The following is a 21,119-nucleotide window of genomic DNA, read 5'->3' on the forward strand; positions in this document are numbered from 1 at the left end:
CAGTTTCCTGTTCTTAGCTGACAAGAGTGGCACACGGTGTGGTTTTCTGCTGCTGTAGTACATCTGTCTCAAGGTTGGACGTGTTGTGTGTTTAGAGATGCCCCCCTGCAGACCTCGGTTGGAACCAGTGGTTCTTTCAGTTCCTGTTGTCTTTCTATCAGCTGGAACCAGTCTGGCCATTCTCCTCTGACCTCTGGCATCAACAAAGCATTTCTGCCCACAGAACTAGGGCTGGGTTAATAAAATCAATTAATTGATCTGAATCAATATAAGCTAAATAAATCAATAATTGATCCGTAAAAGTAGAGATAAATCTTTTATGCCTTTCCTTTTCCAGTGATCTAACACACTGTCCCGCAGGAGACATTTATGTCATTACAATCGTAAAATACATTAAATACTATTAAATTATATAAGGAAATTTGATAAAGAAATCTAGAACTTATAGAAAACTTTTTGATAAAGCATTGCATTGGCAGCATGCACTGAGTTATCAAAAAGTCCCCAGTTGGAATGCCTAATCTAACATGAGGCAGAGATCAGGGCTGCCTCACCCCGCTGCCTATTCTGTAAATAAACAGGAAGTATGCAAAACACAGAGATTTTGATTATAAAAATCATTTAAATTGTTTAAATCACAGAGAAATTTTGTTTACAGCACAGAGTAGAGGGCACATATTTATTTCATCAATATTGTATCATTAGTTTGTCATGTTATGATGACAGGTGAATGTGATGGCAGGTGAAGCAGGACCCCACCTGTCTCACCCGACTCCATGTCCCTGACCTACAGCACATCTCATCACTGTCTTACATCTCTCTTATACACTACTCACAATATGTTAGAGATATTGTTATTTACAGTGTCGGTGGTAACAGCATTTAAGTATAACAGCATTACTAAAGGTGTTAGAAGTTATGTAATGGGATAATCTAACTAACTACAGTCCAATAAAATGCAAAATCTTCAGTCTGGAAATATCAACACTATTTTACTTTAATAGTACCAAAAGAAATGCATGTTTATTTACATCGTGTCTTGGTACAAAGACATTACCAACGTCTGTCTGGAGCCGTTCAATGCTACAGAAGTATGGAGCCCAGAAAAGGAGCCCTGGCGTGTGCTCCAGTGACAAAGCAGAACCATTACAACTAGACAGACTGGATATTCAGCCCAGTAACTCACGCAGAATGCACATCATTATTGCAATATCTGTTGTAGAAGTAATGCTCTGGCTGACTAATTTAATTCCAAATCATTCAAAGATCCATCAGATCTGCCCCCCCCCCCCCCCCCCCGTGCTGTTAAGCTTTTATAAGGTACTTTGATGATAATAACAGAAAAATTAATTTGCAGCTAAAAATGTTGAAATACATGTTGATACTAGAAACCTTTATTTTTATGGAAAGCTTCTTTTTCTTTGATATAAAGTTAATATAATCTATATTTATATTTTTCTTCTTGCAGTTTTTTAGTTTGATAATTCTCAATGACAATGTTAAAGTTCCAGTTAAAGTGCAATAGGATACAGAATTACTTTTTTCCCCCTCAACCACTATGATTGAAACTATTTTGTTTATTTAAACAGAAATTAGGAAAGAAGTTGACACTTAAAACCTTCACAGTCAGTCTATCGGAAGTTAATATAATTGTTTATATATTGCTTGTTGCTGTATTGTTGTTTGATATTTCTGATAAATGTATATTTAAATGCCTACACTTCAACCCTCTCTCTCTGTTTTGTCACTAAACATTGTAATTTCATGGGTAGAACTATGCCAGGATACTAGAATTGTGACTTTCATTGAATTATTGCGTCTTATTGCTTTATTATGTTTGCAGGCAGCTGATGTAAAAAGTTAAATCTATTGTCGTATTTTAACTGGCAAAGTAACTGTAGTAGTTACTTTTCTGAGTAACTAATTACTTTTAAGATGCAGTCCTAAAAATTTCGAAATTGATAAAGATAGCCCCAAATAATTAATATTGACCATGTCAATAGCTCTGTGGGGTCCAAGTCAGAGGTCATTGCTAACCCAATCATGTGAGGCACATCCTCTTCCTGAAGTCCGGCTGTGATCATTCTGGAATGATGTGGTGGAGCATTATCATCCATGAACAGAAAGTTGGGGGTGTTCTGGTGGAACTGGTGGATGATGATGGTTCTATGGTGTCTCTTAGGTAAGAACGTGCAGTGATTGGATCATCTTAAATAACCAGATCAGATTTGCTCTGACTGGTGATTTCTGTCCAGACTGTTGCACCACCTCCACCAAAACCAACCCTGGGGACCTTGTGGACCTCAGCGTATCGCTCACCGTGCCTTCTTCCTCATTGCTGGCGACCATCATTTTGGTGCAAGGTGACCCGACAACCATCAGTGATCAGGGCAGTCGAGCATTTCTGCATTGTTCAGGTCACATGGTCTTGTACTGCAAACATTCACTGAGGTGTCTTGGTGTCAGTGGGGTCACCTGTCATCGGTCATTCAGGTCAAAGCGGTGGAGTCGGTTGTGGATGGTTTGTCTGGAAACCCCAGTTTCCCTCACATCTGGTAAACGGGCCTGCAGCTGTGTGCCGTTTGCTAAACCATGTCTGAGGTCAGAGGTACTTCGGTACTGGTCATGGTTGTGGGGGTCTGACAGGAGTTCTCTGTATTAATGCAAGTCTGCTGATGACTCTTTGAGAATCACCTGCAACATTTGACAGCCTACTACCAACCTGAAGGCGTGTCATTTGTGAGTAGTGTGTTTAGTGTTCATGTTATGGTGAGAGTTATTTTTTTCCAATGTGTCAGAACTATGACAATTTAACGTCTAAATCTCTTAGGGTGCCTCTGACTTCATCACCTCTTCTGTCTAAATGTAGGTGGCGCTGTCTTCCTGTCCGGCACAGATCCAAGTGTTGGTTTTGAAGACGTGGAGTGTGAATGAAAAACCAGGTCAGAGACGACACTTTTCTGCTCCCTGGAGGAAGAGGGGAAAACTGGAAGTAGGTTGAAACACAGCTGTGTTTAATCGGCTGTGTCAGTGACAAACGGATGTGTGTTTGTGTGCAAATGTTACAGGTTTTTATTGCATCCAAACTCTGTATGTGAGCATTTCTGACAAATGAGTGTGAAACTCAGTCTGAATTTTTACACTGACAACAAAATCCTGAAATATTGTTAAACGTCCTTATTTTGAGGAAGAAAGTTGGCCTCAGGAAGTGGACAAACACAGTAAAGTTCTGAGTGTTGACATTTCAGTTTGGGCTTCTCAGGAGCCTTCCATCATCACAGCTTTTGCAGAGGCTGGCAGGTCCTTTTTGACTGTGTGTTGATCCTTGCTCTGCAGGAAGAGTGCAGAGCGCAACAAAGCCGACAGAGCCGGGGGCAGCATCACCAATGCATCATGGCTGAATGGAACTCAGCACATCCCAGAGAAAAAGCATGGCTGTTATTTATTTTTTTATTTTTGCAGCTTTAATTTACAACAACATAAATACTCCCATGGAATCTAGCCACAGGGGTTGCAAGCCAGTTGCCTCTGTGCCGGTCCCAAGCCCGGATAAATAGAGAGGGTTGCGTCAGGAAGGGCATCCGGCGTAAAAATTGCCAAAATAACCATGCGAATCATCCACAACACTTTAGACATACCGGATCGGTCGAGGCCCGGGTTAACAACGACCGCCACCGATGCTGTTAACCTACAGGGTGTCGGTGGAAATTTGACTACTGTTGGTCGAAGAAAGAGGGGAGGCAGAAGGGCCCGTGGCCAGAGAGAGAAGGGAAAAGGCAGGAACATAGGTTTGAGAATAGGGACTCTTAACGTTGGCACAATGACAGGGAAAGGCAGAGAGCTGGCAGACATGATGGAGAGAAGGAAGGTAGATGTACTGTGTGTGCAGGAGACAAGGTGGAAGGGCAGCAAGGCACGTAGTATTGGAGGAGGATACAAACTGTTCTATCATGGTGTTGATAGGAAGAGAAACGGGGTAGGTGTGATTCTGAAGGGGGAGTTTGTAAACAGTGTTCTAGAGGTGAAAAGAGTCTCAGACAGGATGATGAGCTTAAAGTTAGAAATTGAAGGGGTGATGGTGAATGTAGTCAGTGGGTATGCGCCACAGGTTGGCTGTGAGTTAGAAGTGAAGGAGAGATTCTGGAGTGAGTTGGATGAGGTCATAGAGAGTATCCCCAGAGGAGAGAGAGTTGTTATTGGAGCAGACTTTAATGGACATGTTGGTGAGGGCAACAGAGGTGATGAGGAGGTGATGGGCAGGTTTGGTGTGAAGGAAAGGAATCTGGAGGGACAGATGGTGGTGGACTTTGCGAAGAGGATGGAAATGGCTGTAGTTAACACTTACTTCCAGAAGAGAGAGGAACATAGAGTGACATACAGAAGTGGAGGTAGGAGTACTCAGGTGGACTACATCCTATGTAGACGAGGTCATTTGAGAGAGGTTAATGACTGCAAAGTGGTGGTAGGAGAGAGTGTAGCCAGACAGCACCGCATGGTGGTGTGTAAGATGACTCTGGAGGTCAGGAAGAAGAAGAGAGGGAAAACAGAAAAGAAGACCAAGTGGTGGAAGCTACAGAATGAAGAAACTTGTGAGGAATTTAGGCAGAAGTTGAGACAGGGTCTGGGTGGTCAGGATGAGCTTCCAGATGACTGGGAAACTACAGCAGAAATTATCAGGGAAACAGGTAGGAAGGTGCTAGGTGTGTCATCTGGAAAGAGGAAAGACGGTAAAGACACTTGGTGGTGGAATGAGGAAGTACAGGAATGCGTCCAGAGGAAGAGGTTGGCTAAAAAGAAGTGGGATGTAGAAAGGACTGAGGAAGGTAGACAGGAGTACAAGGAAGCGCAGCGTAGAGTGAAGAGAGAGGTGGCAAAGGCCAAACAGAAGGCTTACGATGAGCTATATGACAGGTTAGACACAAAGGAAGGAGAGAAGGACTTGTACAGGCTAGCCAGACAGAGAGACAGAGATGGGAAGGACGTGCAACAGATAAGGGTGATTAAGGACAGAGATGGAAAGGTGCTAACAACCCAGGAGAGTGTACAGAAAAGATGGAAGGAGTATTTTGAGGAGCTGATGAACGTGGAAAATGACAGGGAAAGAAGGGAGGAAGATGTGGTTGTTGTGGAGCAGGAAGTAGCAGAGATTGGAAAGGATGAGGTTAGGAAGGCTCTGAAAAGGATGAAGAGCGGAAAGGCCGTTGGTCCTGATGACCTACCTGTGGAGGTATGGAAGTGCCTAGGAGAGACAGCAGTGGAATTTCTAACAAGGTTGTTCAATAGGATTTTAGAGAGTGAGAAGATGCCTGAGGAATGGAGGAGAAGCGTTCTGGTTCCGATCTTTAAGAACAAGGGTGACACGCAGAACTGCAGCAACTATAGAGGAATAAAGTTGATGAGCCACACAATGAAGCTGTGGGAAAGAGTAGTGGAAGCCAGGCTTAGGAAGAAGGTGGAGATTTGTGAGCAGCAGTATGGTTTCATGCCCCGTAAGAGCACCACTGATGCCATTTTTGCTTTGAGAATGTTGATGGAAAAGTACAGAGATGGTCAGAAGGAGCTGCATTGTGTGTTCGTAGATTTAGAGAAGGCGTATGACAGGGTGCCGAGGGAGGAGCTGTGGTACTGTATGAGGTCGTCTGGAGTGGCAGAGAAGTATGTCAGAGTAGTTCAGGACATGTATGAGAGAAGTATGACGGTGGTGAGATGTGCTGTAGGTCAGACAGAGGAGTTCAAGGTGGAGGTGGGACTACACCAAGGATCAGCTTTGAGTCCTTTTTTGTTTGCTATGCTGATGGACAGGCTGACAGACGAGGTAAGACAGGAATCTCCCTGGACAATGATGTTTGCGGATGACATTGTAATTTGCAGTGAGAGTAGAGAGCAGGTGGAGGAACAGCTAGAGAGGTGGAGGTTTGCTCTGGAAAGAAGAGGCATGAAGGTCAGTCGTAGTAAGACAGAATACATGTGTCTGAACGAGAGGGATCAAGGTAGAAGCGTTAGGTTACAGGGGGCTGAGGTGAAGAAGGTGCAGGAGTTTAAGTACTTGGGGTCAACAGTTCAGTGTGATGGGGAGTGTGGAAAAGAGGTGAAGAGGCGAGTGCAGGCAGGTTGGAGCGGGTGGAGGAAAGTGACAGGAGTGTTGTGTGACAGAAGAGTGCCAGCAAGACTCAAAGGAAAGGTGTACAAGACAGTGGTGAGACCAGCTCTGCTCTATGGGTTAGAGACGGTAGCAGTGAGACAGAGACAAGAGGCTGAGATGGAGGTAGCAGAGATGAAGATGTTGAGGTTCTCCTTAGGAGTGACCAGGTTAGACAGGATAAGGAACGAGTACATCAGAGGGACGGCTCATGTTGCCTGTGTTAGCGACAAAGTCAGAGAAGCCAGACTGAGATGGTTTGGACATGTTCAGAGGAGGGATAGTGGATATATTGGTAGAAGGATGTTGGAGATGGAGCTGCCTGGCCGGAGGGCAAGAGGACGGCCAAAGAGGAGATATATGGATGTCTTAACAGAGGACATGAAGTTGGCTAATGTTAGGGTAGAAGATGTTCATGATAGAGTGAGGTGGAAAAGGATGATTCGCTGTGGCGACCCCTGATGGGAAAAGCCGAAAGAGAAAGAAGAAGATAAATACTCCCATGGAAACAGATTTTTTTTAGACCAGGTTCATCTTTGGACTTTGTGAGTGTTTCTGTGACTCTTCAGTGTGCTCCTGGTAGATTTTCAGGAGTTATGCAAGTGGAAAAAGGGAGCCTTTGACAGAGGACTGTTACATACGAACTAAAGGAGTCAAACATGACAAAATGCACACAAACCCCCCAGGCATAAGTCTTCATCAGTCCATGTTTTGGCTCTGCAATAACAGACGCTGCACTCACAGAGCATGTGTGGGTGGGATTGCCTGAAAAGTTACTTGGTTGGAAATAAAGAGAGATGTGCAGAACTCGAGCTGAAAGTCTCCATCAAAAGATCCTCCTGGATCCTGCAGGGCTCAAGGACTGAAAGAACCAAGACAATGCCAGCTCGAAATAAAGACTTGTAACAGTTATCTTAAGAATCTTTATAAACTTTTCAAATTAGCAATAATATAACATTCTGGTTTGTTTATGTAGTGACATTTGCACCAAAGGTCATGTAAGAAGCTGTGCAGAAAAAAATCCCAAATCTGATCACGTCAGATTGTCCTAGCTTGTTTAAAGCAGGTGCCATGATGATCAGGTTCGATCAGAAACAGGTTTTTAGTGTAGTTCATAAACATTTAGTAGGATTTAGAAGTACTTCTCTAATTAAAATTAATCTGAAGAGGCTCGAGCTCTGAGCCCTGTGGTACACCAAGGAAAAACGAGGAAGTCTCCGTGTGCACAAGAGAAAGAATTAAACAAGAAGCACACATTGTCTGTATTTGAGAACTGGACTGAGTGACCCCCCCCCCAACAGGAAGTACCTGCTGGTTCCAAAAACAGTCATTCCATTTGTCAGAATAACCGTTCTTGCTTTGATATACAGTATTTATTAAAAATCTTCTTGCTAATCTTAATTTTTTCATGTCCAATCTGACCAATCAGATGCCTCAATAAAAGTATGTGGTCTCAGGTCCAATGATCGAAACATTTGGTTGACAGATCTTGTGTAGCACGCTTTCATGTGATAGGGGTGTGGATACCACAAAGAAATGACGACTTGGACCATCCCCGCTTACTGATGATTTCTGGCTTCATCATGGTGACATCCATGCCGCCAAAAAAATGACAACAGAATTGATTTCATTTTGGTGGAGTATGAAATAAGCCATTTTTGTTTTCATTTGACCAATAACACCAAGCCTGCCAGAGTCAGATCAAACACCAGCATCCATGCGGCTCCAGTTGTCAAACTCCTTCCATCTTAAATGTAGAGATCCTGATCGCCTCTAAAACCAAACACAAAATATTAGGGGTGTAACAACTAATCAATTTATTTACTTGATGATACTATTTATAGTCCTACAATACAACTTGATCAATCAGTCTGAGGCAAGTTGTTAATCGTATCGACTCATACAATTATAAAGTTGTCTCAAAATGGCATAAATAAGTTATAATCAATAGTGAAAAATATTATTTGGATTGAGCCACGGTAGGTTTATTTTATTATAATGTCAAAACGACCAAGTGCACAGCACAGCGGTCAACACACATGTGGTTCCAGCAAAAACTGATCAGTCCATCATTCCAGTCCAAAGTGTGGAAACGCTTTGAGTTTAGAAAGTCATGTGACCATAGAGTGTAGTAAAATGTCCTCAGAAAGTTCCCTTTGGATTATTCTTGATGTGGAAAAACAACAGTGGGCTGAACTTTAGGAACCAAAATGTGAATGGATCTAACATTCATTCTGGTTTACTTGTTTCTTTGTACACATATTTAATTTACACTTAATAATAATAATAATAATAATGGATTGGATTTATCTGCCCTTTTCAAGACACTCAAAGCGCTTACATTGTGTCCATTATTCATTCACTCCTCATTCATACTTGGTGATGGTAGCTACAGTTGTAGCCACAGCTGCCCTGGGGCAGACTGACAGAGGCGTGGCTGCCAGTTCGCGCCTACGGCCCCTCTGACCTTCACCAGGATCATTCATGCACATTCAAGCACCAGTGGAGCCACACTGGAGGCAAGGAGGGTAAAGTATCTTGCCCAAGGACACAACGACATTTTGGCTGGTGGGAGCGGGGATCGAACCGCCAACCCTTCGGTCATTGGACGACCCGCTCATCCACCTGAGCCACTGTCGCTCGATTGTCTTAAAGAAATCCGAGGAATCTGGAAAACGTCACCTTCTGTTACAGGTGGTCAGATAGAATAAACCCAGAAGCAGGAAGACTCAAACAAATCCAATGAGTTTTAAACATTTACTTGAACCAAACAGGATCCAAACAGAGAAGACGCTTCAACACAAAACACAGAGAGAACAGAACTTAAATAGGAAGCAACAGGCAGCTGTGATCAATTAGTGAGGGACCACAGAAAACCTGCCAGAGAAGTAACAAAAAGAAACACCACCAGAGGGCAACCATAACATAACCCCCCTCACTAAGTCCGGCTCCAAGACGGACGACAAGGCTGGTCAGGATGGTCCCAGTGAAAGCGATCGATGAGATCCGGGTCCAGAATATGACGCCCTGGAACCCACTGTCGATCGGCAGGACCGTATCCCTCCCAATCTACGAGGTATTGGACTCCTCGCCCAACCCTTCTGGAAGCGAGAAGACTGCTGATAGTATAGACTGGTCCCCCATCCACAAAACAGGGGGCTGGAGGAGATGGGACAGTGGAGTGGAGGGGACTGTCTTTCACAGGTTTTAGCTTGCTCACGTGGAAGACTGGGTGGATCTGCAAGCTGCTCAGAAGGTCCAGTTTGACTGTCACAGGGTTGATGATCCGGGTGATAGTGAAAGGACCAATATACCGGGGATGCAATTTCCGAGCTCCCCCTTTCAGAGGCACATCGGATGAAGAAAGCAACACTCTGTCCCCCACCTTGCATTCAGGAGCAGCCGATCTGTGACGGTTAGCCACTGCAGTGAACCGTTCCTGATTATGCAGAAGTTGGTGACGGTATCTGCTCCATGTACGTCGCCGACGACTCACAAAAGCAGCGGGACCAGAGGTTGAAGCTGATTGTTCCTGGTGGGGGAAAAGAGGTGGCTGATAACCGTAGGCTGCTTGAAAAGGGGAAAAACCAGAGGAATTTTGGAGGGTGTTGTGGGAATACTCAGCCCAGGGCAGCTGAGAAGACCAAGTGCTTTGGTTCTTGGCACACATGGCTCATAAAGTTTTTTCCAAGTCCTGGTTGTAACGCTCTACCTGGCCATTGGTTTGGGGGTGGAAACCTGAACTTAGGCTGATCTTGATACCTAGGAGCTTGCATAATTCTCTCCAGAAGGCTGCAACAAACAGTGGTCCTCAATCAGAAGTAATGTTCTGCGGAAGGCCATGTAAACAAAAAACATGCTTGGAGACAATAACCGGGGGCTTCAGAGAGTCCACCACGTAAAACCACATTAGTTCATTGTGGTTACCAGAGAAAGTCACATTTATATTTACAGCGCGTGCTGAAACTCTATGCCTGATAGAGCCACCTAAGTAATGAATTAGTGATACAGAATACAGAGGTTCGACAGGGATGGACAGTTTGTTCACCACGTCTACTGAGATCAAATTACCATCAGAACCGGAGTCAATCAGAGTCTCGAACACCTCCCTCGCTTCTGCGTGTACCACCAGGACCTTTACTGATGGCCGTGATGGAGGGGCGAAGGAGGAAACACGACTCACCAGGTCCCTCCTATACTCGAGACGTCCCAAACAGTTTTGGAGGAAATGACCGGACTGTCCACAGTACAAACAAAATCCCTCACTCATGCGGCGCTGTCGCTCTGCAGGGGTGAGGCGGCCAGTCCCCAGCTGTATGGGTTCCGAGGAGGGAGAGAAGGCTAGTTGTGGAGTGCTGGAAGGGGGTTGGGAAACCAACTCAGGAAGCGGTGGGCAGAACCGAGTGTTGCTGCGCTGTTCACGACCCCAAAAAGAAACACCACTAGAGGGCAACCATAACACCTTCATGTTAAGTACCAGGTGTTTATCTATGAGTCACACTGGTTGGAGTTTTGGCTAAAAATGTCCTGGATCCATTTTAAGACAGTGAATCAAATCTTTCCAAATGAACCGATATTGACGATGAATATCGTCAAAGACAAATTAAGATATGAAGCAAATTGTTGTTAAAATGATGTTACACCCCTTCCAGATAAGGTAACTGACGCTAAGAAAGATTTTTTTCTGTGTTAACTTGCAGCTCTGTGGTATTAAAGATGACGCATTAAAGAGAAGTTAAACCCTAAAGCTATGTTCACACCGTCCTCTGCAACTTTAGATGACCACTTCCAAAAAAATGTCTTTGTAATTGCACTTATATGCACATTTTGGGCTTCCGCGTTCAATACCTTCGTGTTTACACGTTGCAACTCAAGTTTTTGTTCTCACAAAATATGCTGCCATTGAACGCGTGTTGAAAGAAACCAGTTAAACTTTGAGCAATCAGTGCCAACTGTTTGAACATTGATCATGAAGGAAAAATGAATAAATGCAGTTTGTGTCTGCCCGGAATTATATGATACTTTCTTCTTTCGGAATAAAGCTGAAAACGAAAAAGCCTGGAGCAAGATTCACAAGATATGCACTGCTTCGACATTTTGCACCAAGCCTCTTCCAATTATAGATGGGCGACATACGTTCCCATTGAGTAGAGACAATACAGTGTGAAAGCCGTGCACTAAAAGCGTGTTCAAACATATGCTTTTAGCGTGTTCTTCAACATGTCAAATGGGTAACATGTCCATTATGAACGCAGCATCGGGGTGAATTTACAAACCTGTCCCACCATTTTGGTTTTTAACCTGCTGGAACCACTATTCAACCAACAGGCCCAAAAATGACATCTGCCATTAAACAAATGCAGCCGAGAACAAATCTTAATACGATTTAATGGACCCAAGTCAACCCAATGTCTTTATCAACTCACCAAACTAAAACAGACTTTTATCTAAACACTTACTTTGATATGTTTACCATAAGGATTTATAAAATGTAAAATTAAGGAATTTTGTTTTGCTTTACTGCTCTATTGTCTTGTTTTGATAGTATTAAATATCTTGTTCTTTTATCTGGGAGTGGTCTTTTTAACAGCCATTAGGTTTCTTCCATTTCCCAGCACATTAGCATGTTTTTCTACGTATACACGTGTATAATTTGATGCTCTGTTTTCCGAATATACAATGTCATTACTGGCAAATATGTTCCTTTTATTTGTCCAAAAAAAACAGAAAAAGATGTTTATTTACCTGGTGGGGCAAAAGCCTTTCCTCACACAGGGCTCTTCACACCGACAGGATGCCAGCACCGTAACTCATTTGTTTTCTACAGCATTTTTATTTATTCTGCAGAGCACTTGTGCACTTTGCAAAAGTTGCTAAATACAAAGGTTGTGTTAACCTGTATCATGCCACCCTCACCCGCCAACATTTGTCCATCAGCACAGAGCATGCGCTCGGTCTGACAAACTCAATAATGTGCTGTTACAAACGGAGAACCATCAGACTGTGAAGGCTTCACAGTGTTCATGTTTACAAAGCTATTTATGGCCGGCTTGTTTTTCACAAGTTTGCTGGATTCAGACACCCATCAACAACAGCAAATGCCCCCCTCCTTTTTTCGATGAGTCTGGTTCTGCTGGAGGTTTCTTCCTAATCTTCCATTTAAAGAGAGTTTTCCTCCGCTGTTGCCTTTTGGGGGCTGAGTACAGGGATTACATCAAAAATCCTCCCATGTAATCTGTCAGTCACTCGAAATGGCTGTTATGGTACAATTAAGATAATCTGGTGTTATTGGAATGATCTGGACTGAGCTGCATCCTAACAATCATCCTTCATAAAGCTCTCTCTGATGTTTCGGGCTTTTGTTGTGTGGCGCCTCCAGACAACCTTGGTTGCTTCACAAAAAAACTGACCTGAATTAAACATGACATGAGATAATGTCATCATATGTTATTACAAACTCCTGACATAAAGGGGTGGGTTCAAGCAGCAATGCTGAGAAGAAAATCTGTGTCAGAAGCATGCTCAAAATGAAGCTGCCTCTCTGAAGTTCAAAAATTCACTAAAATGGATTGATGCAGCCACTGCAATGCTGCAGCTGCTGCACTTAGTTATGCTACGGAAAACGGCATTCAAGTAACCACTTTCAATGAAAAGCCTATGTAAACGTGCATATAAACGTGCTTCGGCTTCTGCATTCAATACTCTCCCATTACCCCTTGTGCTATCTTAGATGACCCCCCCTTACATTGACGTGTTCTCCCTACCATGACAAAGGTGGATAAAGGTGGAAAGATTTCATGTAATCCATGGACACCAGTGAAGATCACAAATCATTGAAGAAAATAGGTTCAGAGCACTGTCTAGTGGGTCTAGATGACCCACCTAGGATAGCACAAGGGTTAACATGAAAGTTAAGCCTAATATTGTGTTCGGGTCAAAATTTTTAACGGAACAGAATATGAAGGTTAAACCAGGTTGAACCTTGACCAATCTGGGAGTCGGATTTGATTTGGTGGTGACATTTGGGTGGCGTCCTCTTCAAAACAAGGAAGTACCAACCATTTAAAAATTGATCTTGGAGGAAAAATGTATAATTGCTCCTGGCCGGAATTATTTGACATCAAGTCTTTCATAAATTGAAATAGAACTTTGAAAGAAAAAGCATGGAGTAAGATTTAAAAAAATTGTACTGCTTTGATATTTTGCACCAAGCCTCTTCCAACTGTGAATACAAGTGCTAGTATCAGGTGGCGACAGTCCAGTGTGAACACTGAATGGTAGAAACAAACTCAAGAATGCCAGTTTAGCTGATTCTGCCGTGGAGAAAAGCATCTTTGTTCTGTCATAAAACACTTTACTAACATAAAGTAAAGTGTTGGAGATCAGTGCAAGTTCAATATAATAATAATAATATTTACCGTATTTTCCGGACTATAAGTCGCAGCGGAGTATAAGTCGCACCAGCCCAAAAATGCATTAGAAAGTAGAAAAAAACAAAGATGAGTCGCACTGGACTATAAGTCGCATTTTGACGGGAAATTTATTTGACAAAATCTGAGACCAAGAACTAATAACTTTCACAACCTCATATGACACAATCATAGCAGACTGTTTATCTCATAATTTCACAGTAATTCTTTCTCAAACTTATTTATTTATTACTTTCATGAAGCATCATTGTCCAACTAATACTCTGTTTTCATCCTGTATTTGTAGAAACAGTTGTCATTTTTATTGCATTTCTGAATCTATGAAATCATTGGAAAATAGAATATTATGTTGTTAGCCTTCAAGATCTTACTGTAAAAAAAAGTTTGCTGATTCTCTGAGTCACTTAACATACTCTTAACACTTAACATACCTCATACATCAAATTGACCCAGGAACATCATCTCTGTTCCTCACAAATGAACACAACAGGAGGGTTAACAATGTATTTATTTCAATTTATTTCTAATATAAGTCGCTGCGGAGTATAAGTCGCACCCCTTGCCAAACTATGAAAAAAAGGGCGACTTATAGTCCAGAAATTATGGTATATACTTTATTTATCCCACAATGGGGAAATTCTGCTCCGCACTTTGACCCATCCCTAGGGGGGAGCGGTGAACTGGCTGCCCTCAGGAGGCAAAGGCTGGCTGGGGAGAGCGGGAATCACTCTGCCAACCCTTCGGTTGTTGGACGACCTGCTCTACTGAGCTAAACTGCCGCCCAAATGCAAAGCCGCTCATCTCTGGATGAGAATGAACTGATTTGCGTAGATTGTGTAGCATTGACTTGACAGTACAAGAGTGTGTGTTATTTATTGCAGGTGTCACCAGTGTTTTATCTGGTATCTTAAGGTTAAATTCCTCCTTGCAAGAGCAGTCTCCCTCTCTCTCTGTCTCTTTTGGCTTTTCCCATCAGGGGTCGCCACAGCGAAACAACCTCTCCTTCAAGTATGAGTCGCATGGGTAACTTGGCAATGTTTTGAGCCGGATGCCCTTCCTGACGCAACCCTCTCAATTTATCCGGGCTTGGGACCGGCACAGAAGCAGAGAAGGGAACAGGGAGCAGCCCGGATTTGAACCCTGGTGTCGGACGGAAGGCGCCGCAAACCAGCATGAGCTAAACTGGCTCCCCAAGAGCAGTCTCCCTATAGGGTAAATTCATATCCCAGTTAAAGTTTGCCTTTGATAATTTTTTATCTATTTTCAAAGCATTCCAAGTGGTTTTTAAAGTATATTTATGTCATTTTTAGTCAAAATGAAAAAAAAAGCAGCTGTGTCCTTTTCCAGGACATCGTTTCTGCAGAGCGGCAGGAGTTCATTAAAAATTGTGGTGGGCGGGAATTGTTGGCGTGGACTAATCCTGCCCTCATTTCCCATCATTCCTTTGTTTACACTCTACAGCTGCTCACATTCCCAATGTAACATTAGCAGTTCAACAAAAATGGTGAAGAATATTGAAGCTATCCAGTTAGACCCAGATTCCAGCTCAGACGAGGAAAACGAAGAGGTATCTAGATCTATATGTCTGTAAGTGGATGCATCCAAATGGAGCGGAGCAGGGAGCTTATGGCGTGCCGACTGTATCACAGCTACAGGCTTTTTCCAACTGCATTTTTGTATCTGCTCCTGATTCATCAATTTTTTAACGAAGAAACACTCATAAACTCCGTTTTATTCTTCGTTTTCTTTATATGTCCTCCATCATCAGAAAAATGCCACCAAAAGCATAATTTTCATGTGGAGTGTTTCGTTAAGAACTGAGGCCTCCGACTTGGAGGTGCTGATTCTCATTCCAGTTGCTTCACACTCAACAGCGAACCAACCACCACAATTCACATTAAAGCTTGTGGTTTAATAAAGCCGACCGAATAACAACATCTGCAACAAGGAAAGTTGGAATCTTGCAGTCCCTAAACAAAACCTTTGACTGCACCTGCAAATTCTGTCTATAGAAATGATCAGCAGAACTGGTAACAAAAGGCATCACTGCTGGAGTCCATCATGCGCTGACTGCAGGTTTGACTTCCTGCCAGCAGCATAAACCAAGTTCCTGATCTGATTATGCAGAGAGCTCTCCAGGCCCCACCTACAGCACAAAGGACAAGGCTGAAGTCTTTCTAAAAATCCACAAAGTACATCTGAAGTGGATTTGCATTCTCCAGTGGATCCTCAAGCACTGTGTTAAGTGTAGAACTGATCGGCTCTTTCATGATCCAACAGATGTTGTTGTTCACCTTTTGGCTTTTCCCTTCAGGGGCGCCACAGTGAACATACGTTCCCCGATTCGCACAGGTGGTTTGGCAGAGAGTTTTTCTCCAGCCGGATGCCCCTCCTGATTGTTCCGGCTGTGGCCATATTGAGTTGAGTTTTTCCTTTTTATTCTGTGTTTATTTTCTTTCTGTATCAGAGTGGGACTTTGTTGTGTTTGTGGATCTTTGTGTGTCTGTCTATCTGATTGTTTGCAGGTGTGGTGCTGGAAAGGGCGTGGTTTCCATTGCACCCAAGCTGGTGGAGGCAGCCTTTAACAGCACCATGTGGACCTCTGGCCTGTGGGAAGGGAGCTCTGCTGCAGCCCGGCTCCACTGAAGAATGGTGCGCTTCTCCCATTTGTGTTGCACTCAGTGGTTTTGTGTTCATGCCCACTCTGAGTCGTCTTTTGTTTGTGGTCATGTTTAAGTGAAGCTGTAGGGGTGAACTGCCATTTTCTTTTACATCCATTGCTTTCCTGTTCATGTTAGTCTGGGGAGGTTAGTGTTTTGTCATTGAATTCCCTTTTTTTTCATTCACAGGTTAGATTTCGTATTTCAGTTAGGTGGGGTTTTATTTAGGCCTTGGTTCACCATGAAGCCTTTTTGCTACACCTTTAAGTTATTGTTGGTTTGGTATTTATTAATTTGTAAATATAATTTGTTGTTTTGTATGGAGTTAATCTTTTGGTGTTTTGTTATTAATTTTAAAGTTGGTGAAAAAACGTTACTTTGATGATATGCTCCACTAGGTCCCCCCCTTCAGACATAAGAAAGGGCGTAACATAGATAAAACTTTTTTTATTTTTAAATACAGGCTGGGGAGTGGAACGGGGAGAAACCACAGACTTGGGTGTCCTTGTGGCCACATTGTTAGGCAGCAGCGGGAAAGGTCTTGCCCAAGGACCCACACTGGATGACGGTTATCGCGCCCCCTGGTTTCCCATGAACCACTCCTACACGCAGCCAACTGAGCCATCCAGTCAAATGTGATCTAATAGGATAATGACTGAAAACATGCAACCGAAGAAGGGCTGAGGACGAAGCATATCAGGGTCATGGAGTGGTCTAAACGGTCCCTGGATTTTAAACCTACACAAAACCTATGAAGAAACATGAAGCTCAGAGTTGCCAAGCAACAGCCCCAAAAAATGTAAATGATTTAGTCATCTGCTAAAACGAAGAAAATGAACATGGATCAAATACTTATTTCCTCCAGACTGCACCTCTGCTGAATTTGGCTTTTGGAGACGGACGGCCAAAACGGCATTTTCACTCTAACGTCGTTACTTTCAAAAAGTCACGGACCTTTTTAAAGATGTCCGCCACGCTTTTTCTTCTGAATGAGTAAATGATTGCGGGTTGGGGCTCGCCCCTCCCACCATTCACACATGCGTCTCTGTCAATCACGCCACCTTTTTATTGCTCGTCAAGTGAAGCTGCCCTCAGTCTGGGTTTGTTTATGAGCAAAGCGGCAGCCACCCGTTGATCCGACACCCCTGCAGATTTGACATTTTACTCTGCCTTGGTAAAAGGAAAAGGTTACAAGATTGGGGGTGGGGGGGACGCCTGGTAATATCTCCAGCCTGACCCCCGCACATAAGTAATTCATTGAGGAAAAATAAACACATTTGTCCTGGGCATAGGCTTTCTTGAATTGGTCTTCTCTATTCATATGATTATTTATTTATTACTTATTTATTTCATCATAACGTAAAAACAACTAAGTGCATCACAGCGGCCAACACACGTGTGATGACAGTAAGAAATGATCAACCATCATCCCAGTTCAATGTGTGGGAACACTTTGAATTTAGCAATGTGACCATACAGTGTGCTAGAATGTTCTAAGAATGTTCCCTTTGGATTATTTAGGAAACTAAAACATGAATGGATTTACTATTCATTCCTGTTTACTTGTTTATTTGTACACATACTTAATTAGATCGATTTTAGGTCAGTTGAATGATTGAATCGGTTAGTTCAAAAGGAGCCCAAGTCCAAGAGGCTGGATTTTCCTGGAAATGATTTTAATTGCATATCTTAAAGGGAGGCTACACCAAATGATTCATACTTTACCCAGATTTAGCACCAAATCATAGCTTACAAATGCTATAATATGAAGCACCTTGCTTTTATCATTTCAGAGGACTAGCAAACTAAAGTCTCTGGACTTGGGCCCTTCTTGAATTAAACAGGGGCGCTGCCATATTGGATAACTAGTGCTGCCATCTATGGGATGAAGCTAAACCCATGCAAGAGAGGCCCGAGTCCAGGAATTTTGCACTTAATGCACTTTAAATGTCAAGCATAGTCAATAAATTACAACGGACTTTGGACTTTTTTGCACATAATCAGATAGCTTTTCCCTTGAAGACCATAGAACATAGAATATCTCTATTTTGAAAAAAAAATGTGGACTTGGGCCCCTTTTGAACTAACTGATTTATATGTATTGTTACACCAAAAGTTGTAATGCATCTCAAGCATATGGAGTTAAAATTAACTCCATAAAAGCAGGTTATTAGTTACAAAAGGTTGTGAATAAAAAGTGAACTTTGGTGGAATTATCAATAAAGAGGAGGCCAGGACCTAGAAAATAAGACGTGTTTTAATAAGAGGCATGAAAGAAAAAATAAAAAAACGTTTTTCTGCTCTTCAGAGGTCTGTGAGGGTTCTGTGAAGTTTAGATCCTGTGTGTCTGTGGACATCAAAAGGCTGCCTCCACCTTCCTGAAGATTTCAGAAGGAAGCGTACCTTTGAGGAATTACTGTCCAGAACATGTCTGACCTGGTCAGAGGCATGGAGGAAAAGCATCACCATGTATTATCTATACACAGAAGCTTTAAAAACACGCAGCTTTCTCTAAAACTCTATGCTGACCTAAATGATGTGGATTATGTTGTAATATTGAGAAATGATCTGTGATTTGATGGACGTGTGTTTAATCTGTAATTACATTTGTGGAGTTGGGGTCTGCGTCATTTTTAGTGGGGAACAAAGACTCCAGGTTTGTTTGAATAGAACGGTTTTATCACAGAAACGATCACTGCCTCCTATTTACAGCTTCTTAGAAAGACATTTGCAGAACAACCGCAGGAAAAAGAGAGAAACTCAGAAACACGGTTGACATCAAAACATGACTCTACACGTTTCCTTTAAAATAAGCACGCGCGCCTCTACAGCCACAAAAACCATCTTTTTCTGTTTGGAAACGGATTTGACGTCTCGCTCATCACAGCATTTTCTCCTCTTTCTCCCACGGAACTGGATCGTGCTCGTCGTCGACGTGCGTGTTCCTGCGCCCCGTCCAGAAGTGCTCCACGTCCGGGAAGGTCTTGTCCTGCTGCGACAGCGCGTTGGTGACGGCGTTTGCTGTGACCTCCGACCCGTTCCCCTCCTTCTTGGGGCACTTGCTGGGGGGTTTCCTGCTCCTGCAGGTGGCGGTGAACCAAAGACTGACCAGGCCCTGACGCACGTCGTCGTACATGGTCATCAGGATGACCGGCGAGAGGGAGCTGCACGCGTACAGGAGGGCTTGTGCAAACATCATCAGACCCACGGGGGGGTGGTTGTACCCGAGTCTGATCCAGGTGAACGTCCCCCACTCCGGCAGCAGCATTAGCCCGAGTGCGCCGCTCAGACACAGCAGGACCAGGATGACCTTGCTCTGGTGGTGCGCGCTGGGCGCGTGGTTCACCGCGGTGTACAGCGTCTTGATGTAGTAGGCGAGCGTAAAGGTGACCGGAAGAAGGAACGCGGCGGTGGGGTAGAACTTGTAGAACAAGCTCATGAAGTCGGAGGCGCACACCGGCATTTCAGAGACGCAGATTGCGCCGCGGCCGTGCGGCAACAACGCGGCAAACAGCAGCTGGGGGGTCGGAATCATCATGGACACCCCACCAATGAACGCCAGGGCTCCGTGGATCCACGTGGGGTTGTAAAAAGACCCCGATGCCGTGCGTGGAACCACCGTGTGCTTAGCTCTGGTAGTCACAGCCATGATTAAAGTTTTTGCAACAATGCAGGAGTGTTGGAACCAGTCCGTGGTGCGGCACACAAAACTCCCCAGAACCCAGGACTGCTTGTAGTAGGTGATTGCGCGCACGGGCACGCACAGCAGCAGAATCACCAAGTCCGTGGAAGCCAAAGAGGCGAGCAGCGCCTTCACCTCAGAGCCCTTCCCGCTCCTGAAATCACGCACGAAAATCAGCAGAACGAGCAAGTTCCCCACAGCTCCCGAAACGCAGATTGCAATCAGGATAACGGGCATGACTGTCCTAGAGTCCTCCCCCCGGAGAAGCTGAATCCCCCCCACGAAATCAAAGAAGGAAACATTTGCAGGTCGGTCAGCATCCATTACCTCCCCTTAAGTTTCAGCAAAGAAGAGTCGCTGTAGAAGGAGCTGTCCAGCGCGCCGCGGTGCTGAAGCGCTTCTGCTTGGGCTCTGAGGGGGGGGGCAGGTACAGGCTATTTCAGGAGCTGCTATGGGGCTTCGTCAACAACTCACGTCATTTCATCAGCGCGGCAACTGTGAGCGCAGAGAGCTCAGAGCGCGCGTGTCACTGTCAAACTGTGTAGCATCCACGCACGTCCGCACACACAGTCAGAAAGATGGGCACACACGCGCACACGGAGGCGCGCACGTGCAGAAAAAGAAGGAACAGAAACTGAGCGGAGTCCTACGACGGAGTATTAGGGCCACCAAAAAAAAAAAAAATTATAGCCACCAAAAAAAAAAAAAGTAAAATTACGAGATTTTATCTCGTAAATTTAGGAGATAAAAACTCGTAAATTTACGACTTAAAATCTCATAAATTTACGAGAAAAAAGTCGTAGATTAAAGAAAAAACACTGAAGTTGTCCGTTTATGGAACCTAGCTTGAAGATGAAGTATGTGGAGCCTTTTGTGAAGCTTCATTTCCGGATTATTATAGGTTTAAAACAAAGAGATTCTGAACCTTTTGGCGACTCAAAATCAGATTATTTTCCGTGTAGCAGTCTTTCCGGGGTTCAGTGTCAGTAAAGCGGAGTTTAATATGTAAAATAAGGAGCTCAGAGACACGTTTGGGTGTAGACAATCGCTGCAGCCTTTATTCTCCTTTTCATTCACATTTTCTGAAGTTCATTTGTCTCATTACGTCATGAACCTGTCATCCCAACACCAATGCGGAAGTAAACAGTGTTACAAACGCCCCCTCCTGCAGATGAAATGTCCCGTTTCAGCATAAAACAATAGACCTT

General features: G+C 43.7%; 1 protein-coding gene across 1 annotated transcript; it reads right to left on the reverse strand.

Moving 5' to 3' along the window:
• Positions 1-19,110: 19,110 nt before the first annotated feature.
• On the reverse strand, positions 19,111-20,148 carry LOC110017553 (probable G-protein coupled receptor 151). The gene has a single exon (XM_020713857.1). It carries the CDS (start codon positions 20,146-20,148, stop codon positions 19,111-19,113), a length of 1,038 nt encoding a protein of 345 aa, XP_020569516.1.
• Between the last annotated feature and the right edge of the window lie 971 nt (positions 20,149-21,119).

The sequence above is a fragment of the Oryzias latipes genome, chromosome 22 (genome assembly GCF_002234675.1).
Source record: "Oryzias latipes chromosome 22, ASM223467v1".
NCBI classification, from domain to species: Eukaryota; Metazoa; Chordata; class Actinopteri; order Beloniformes; family Adrianichthyidae; genus Oryzias; species Oryzias latipes.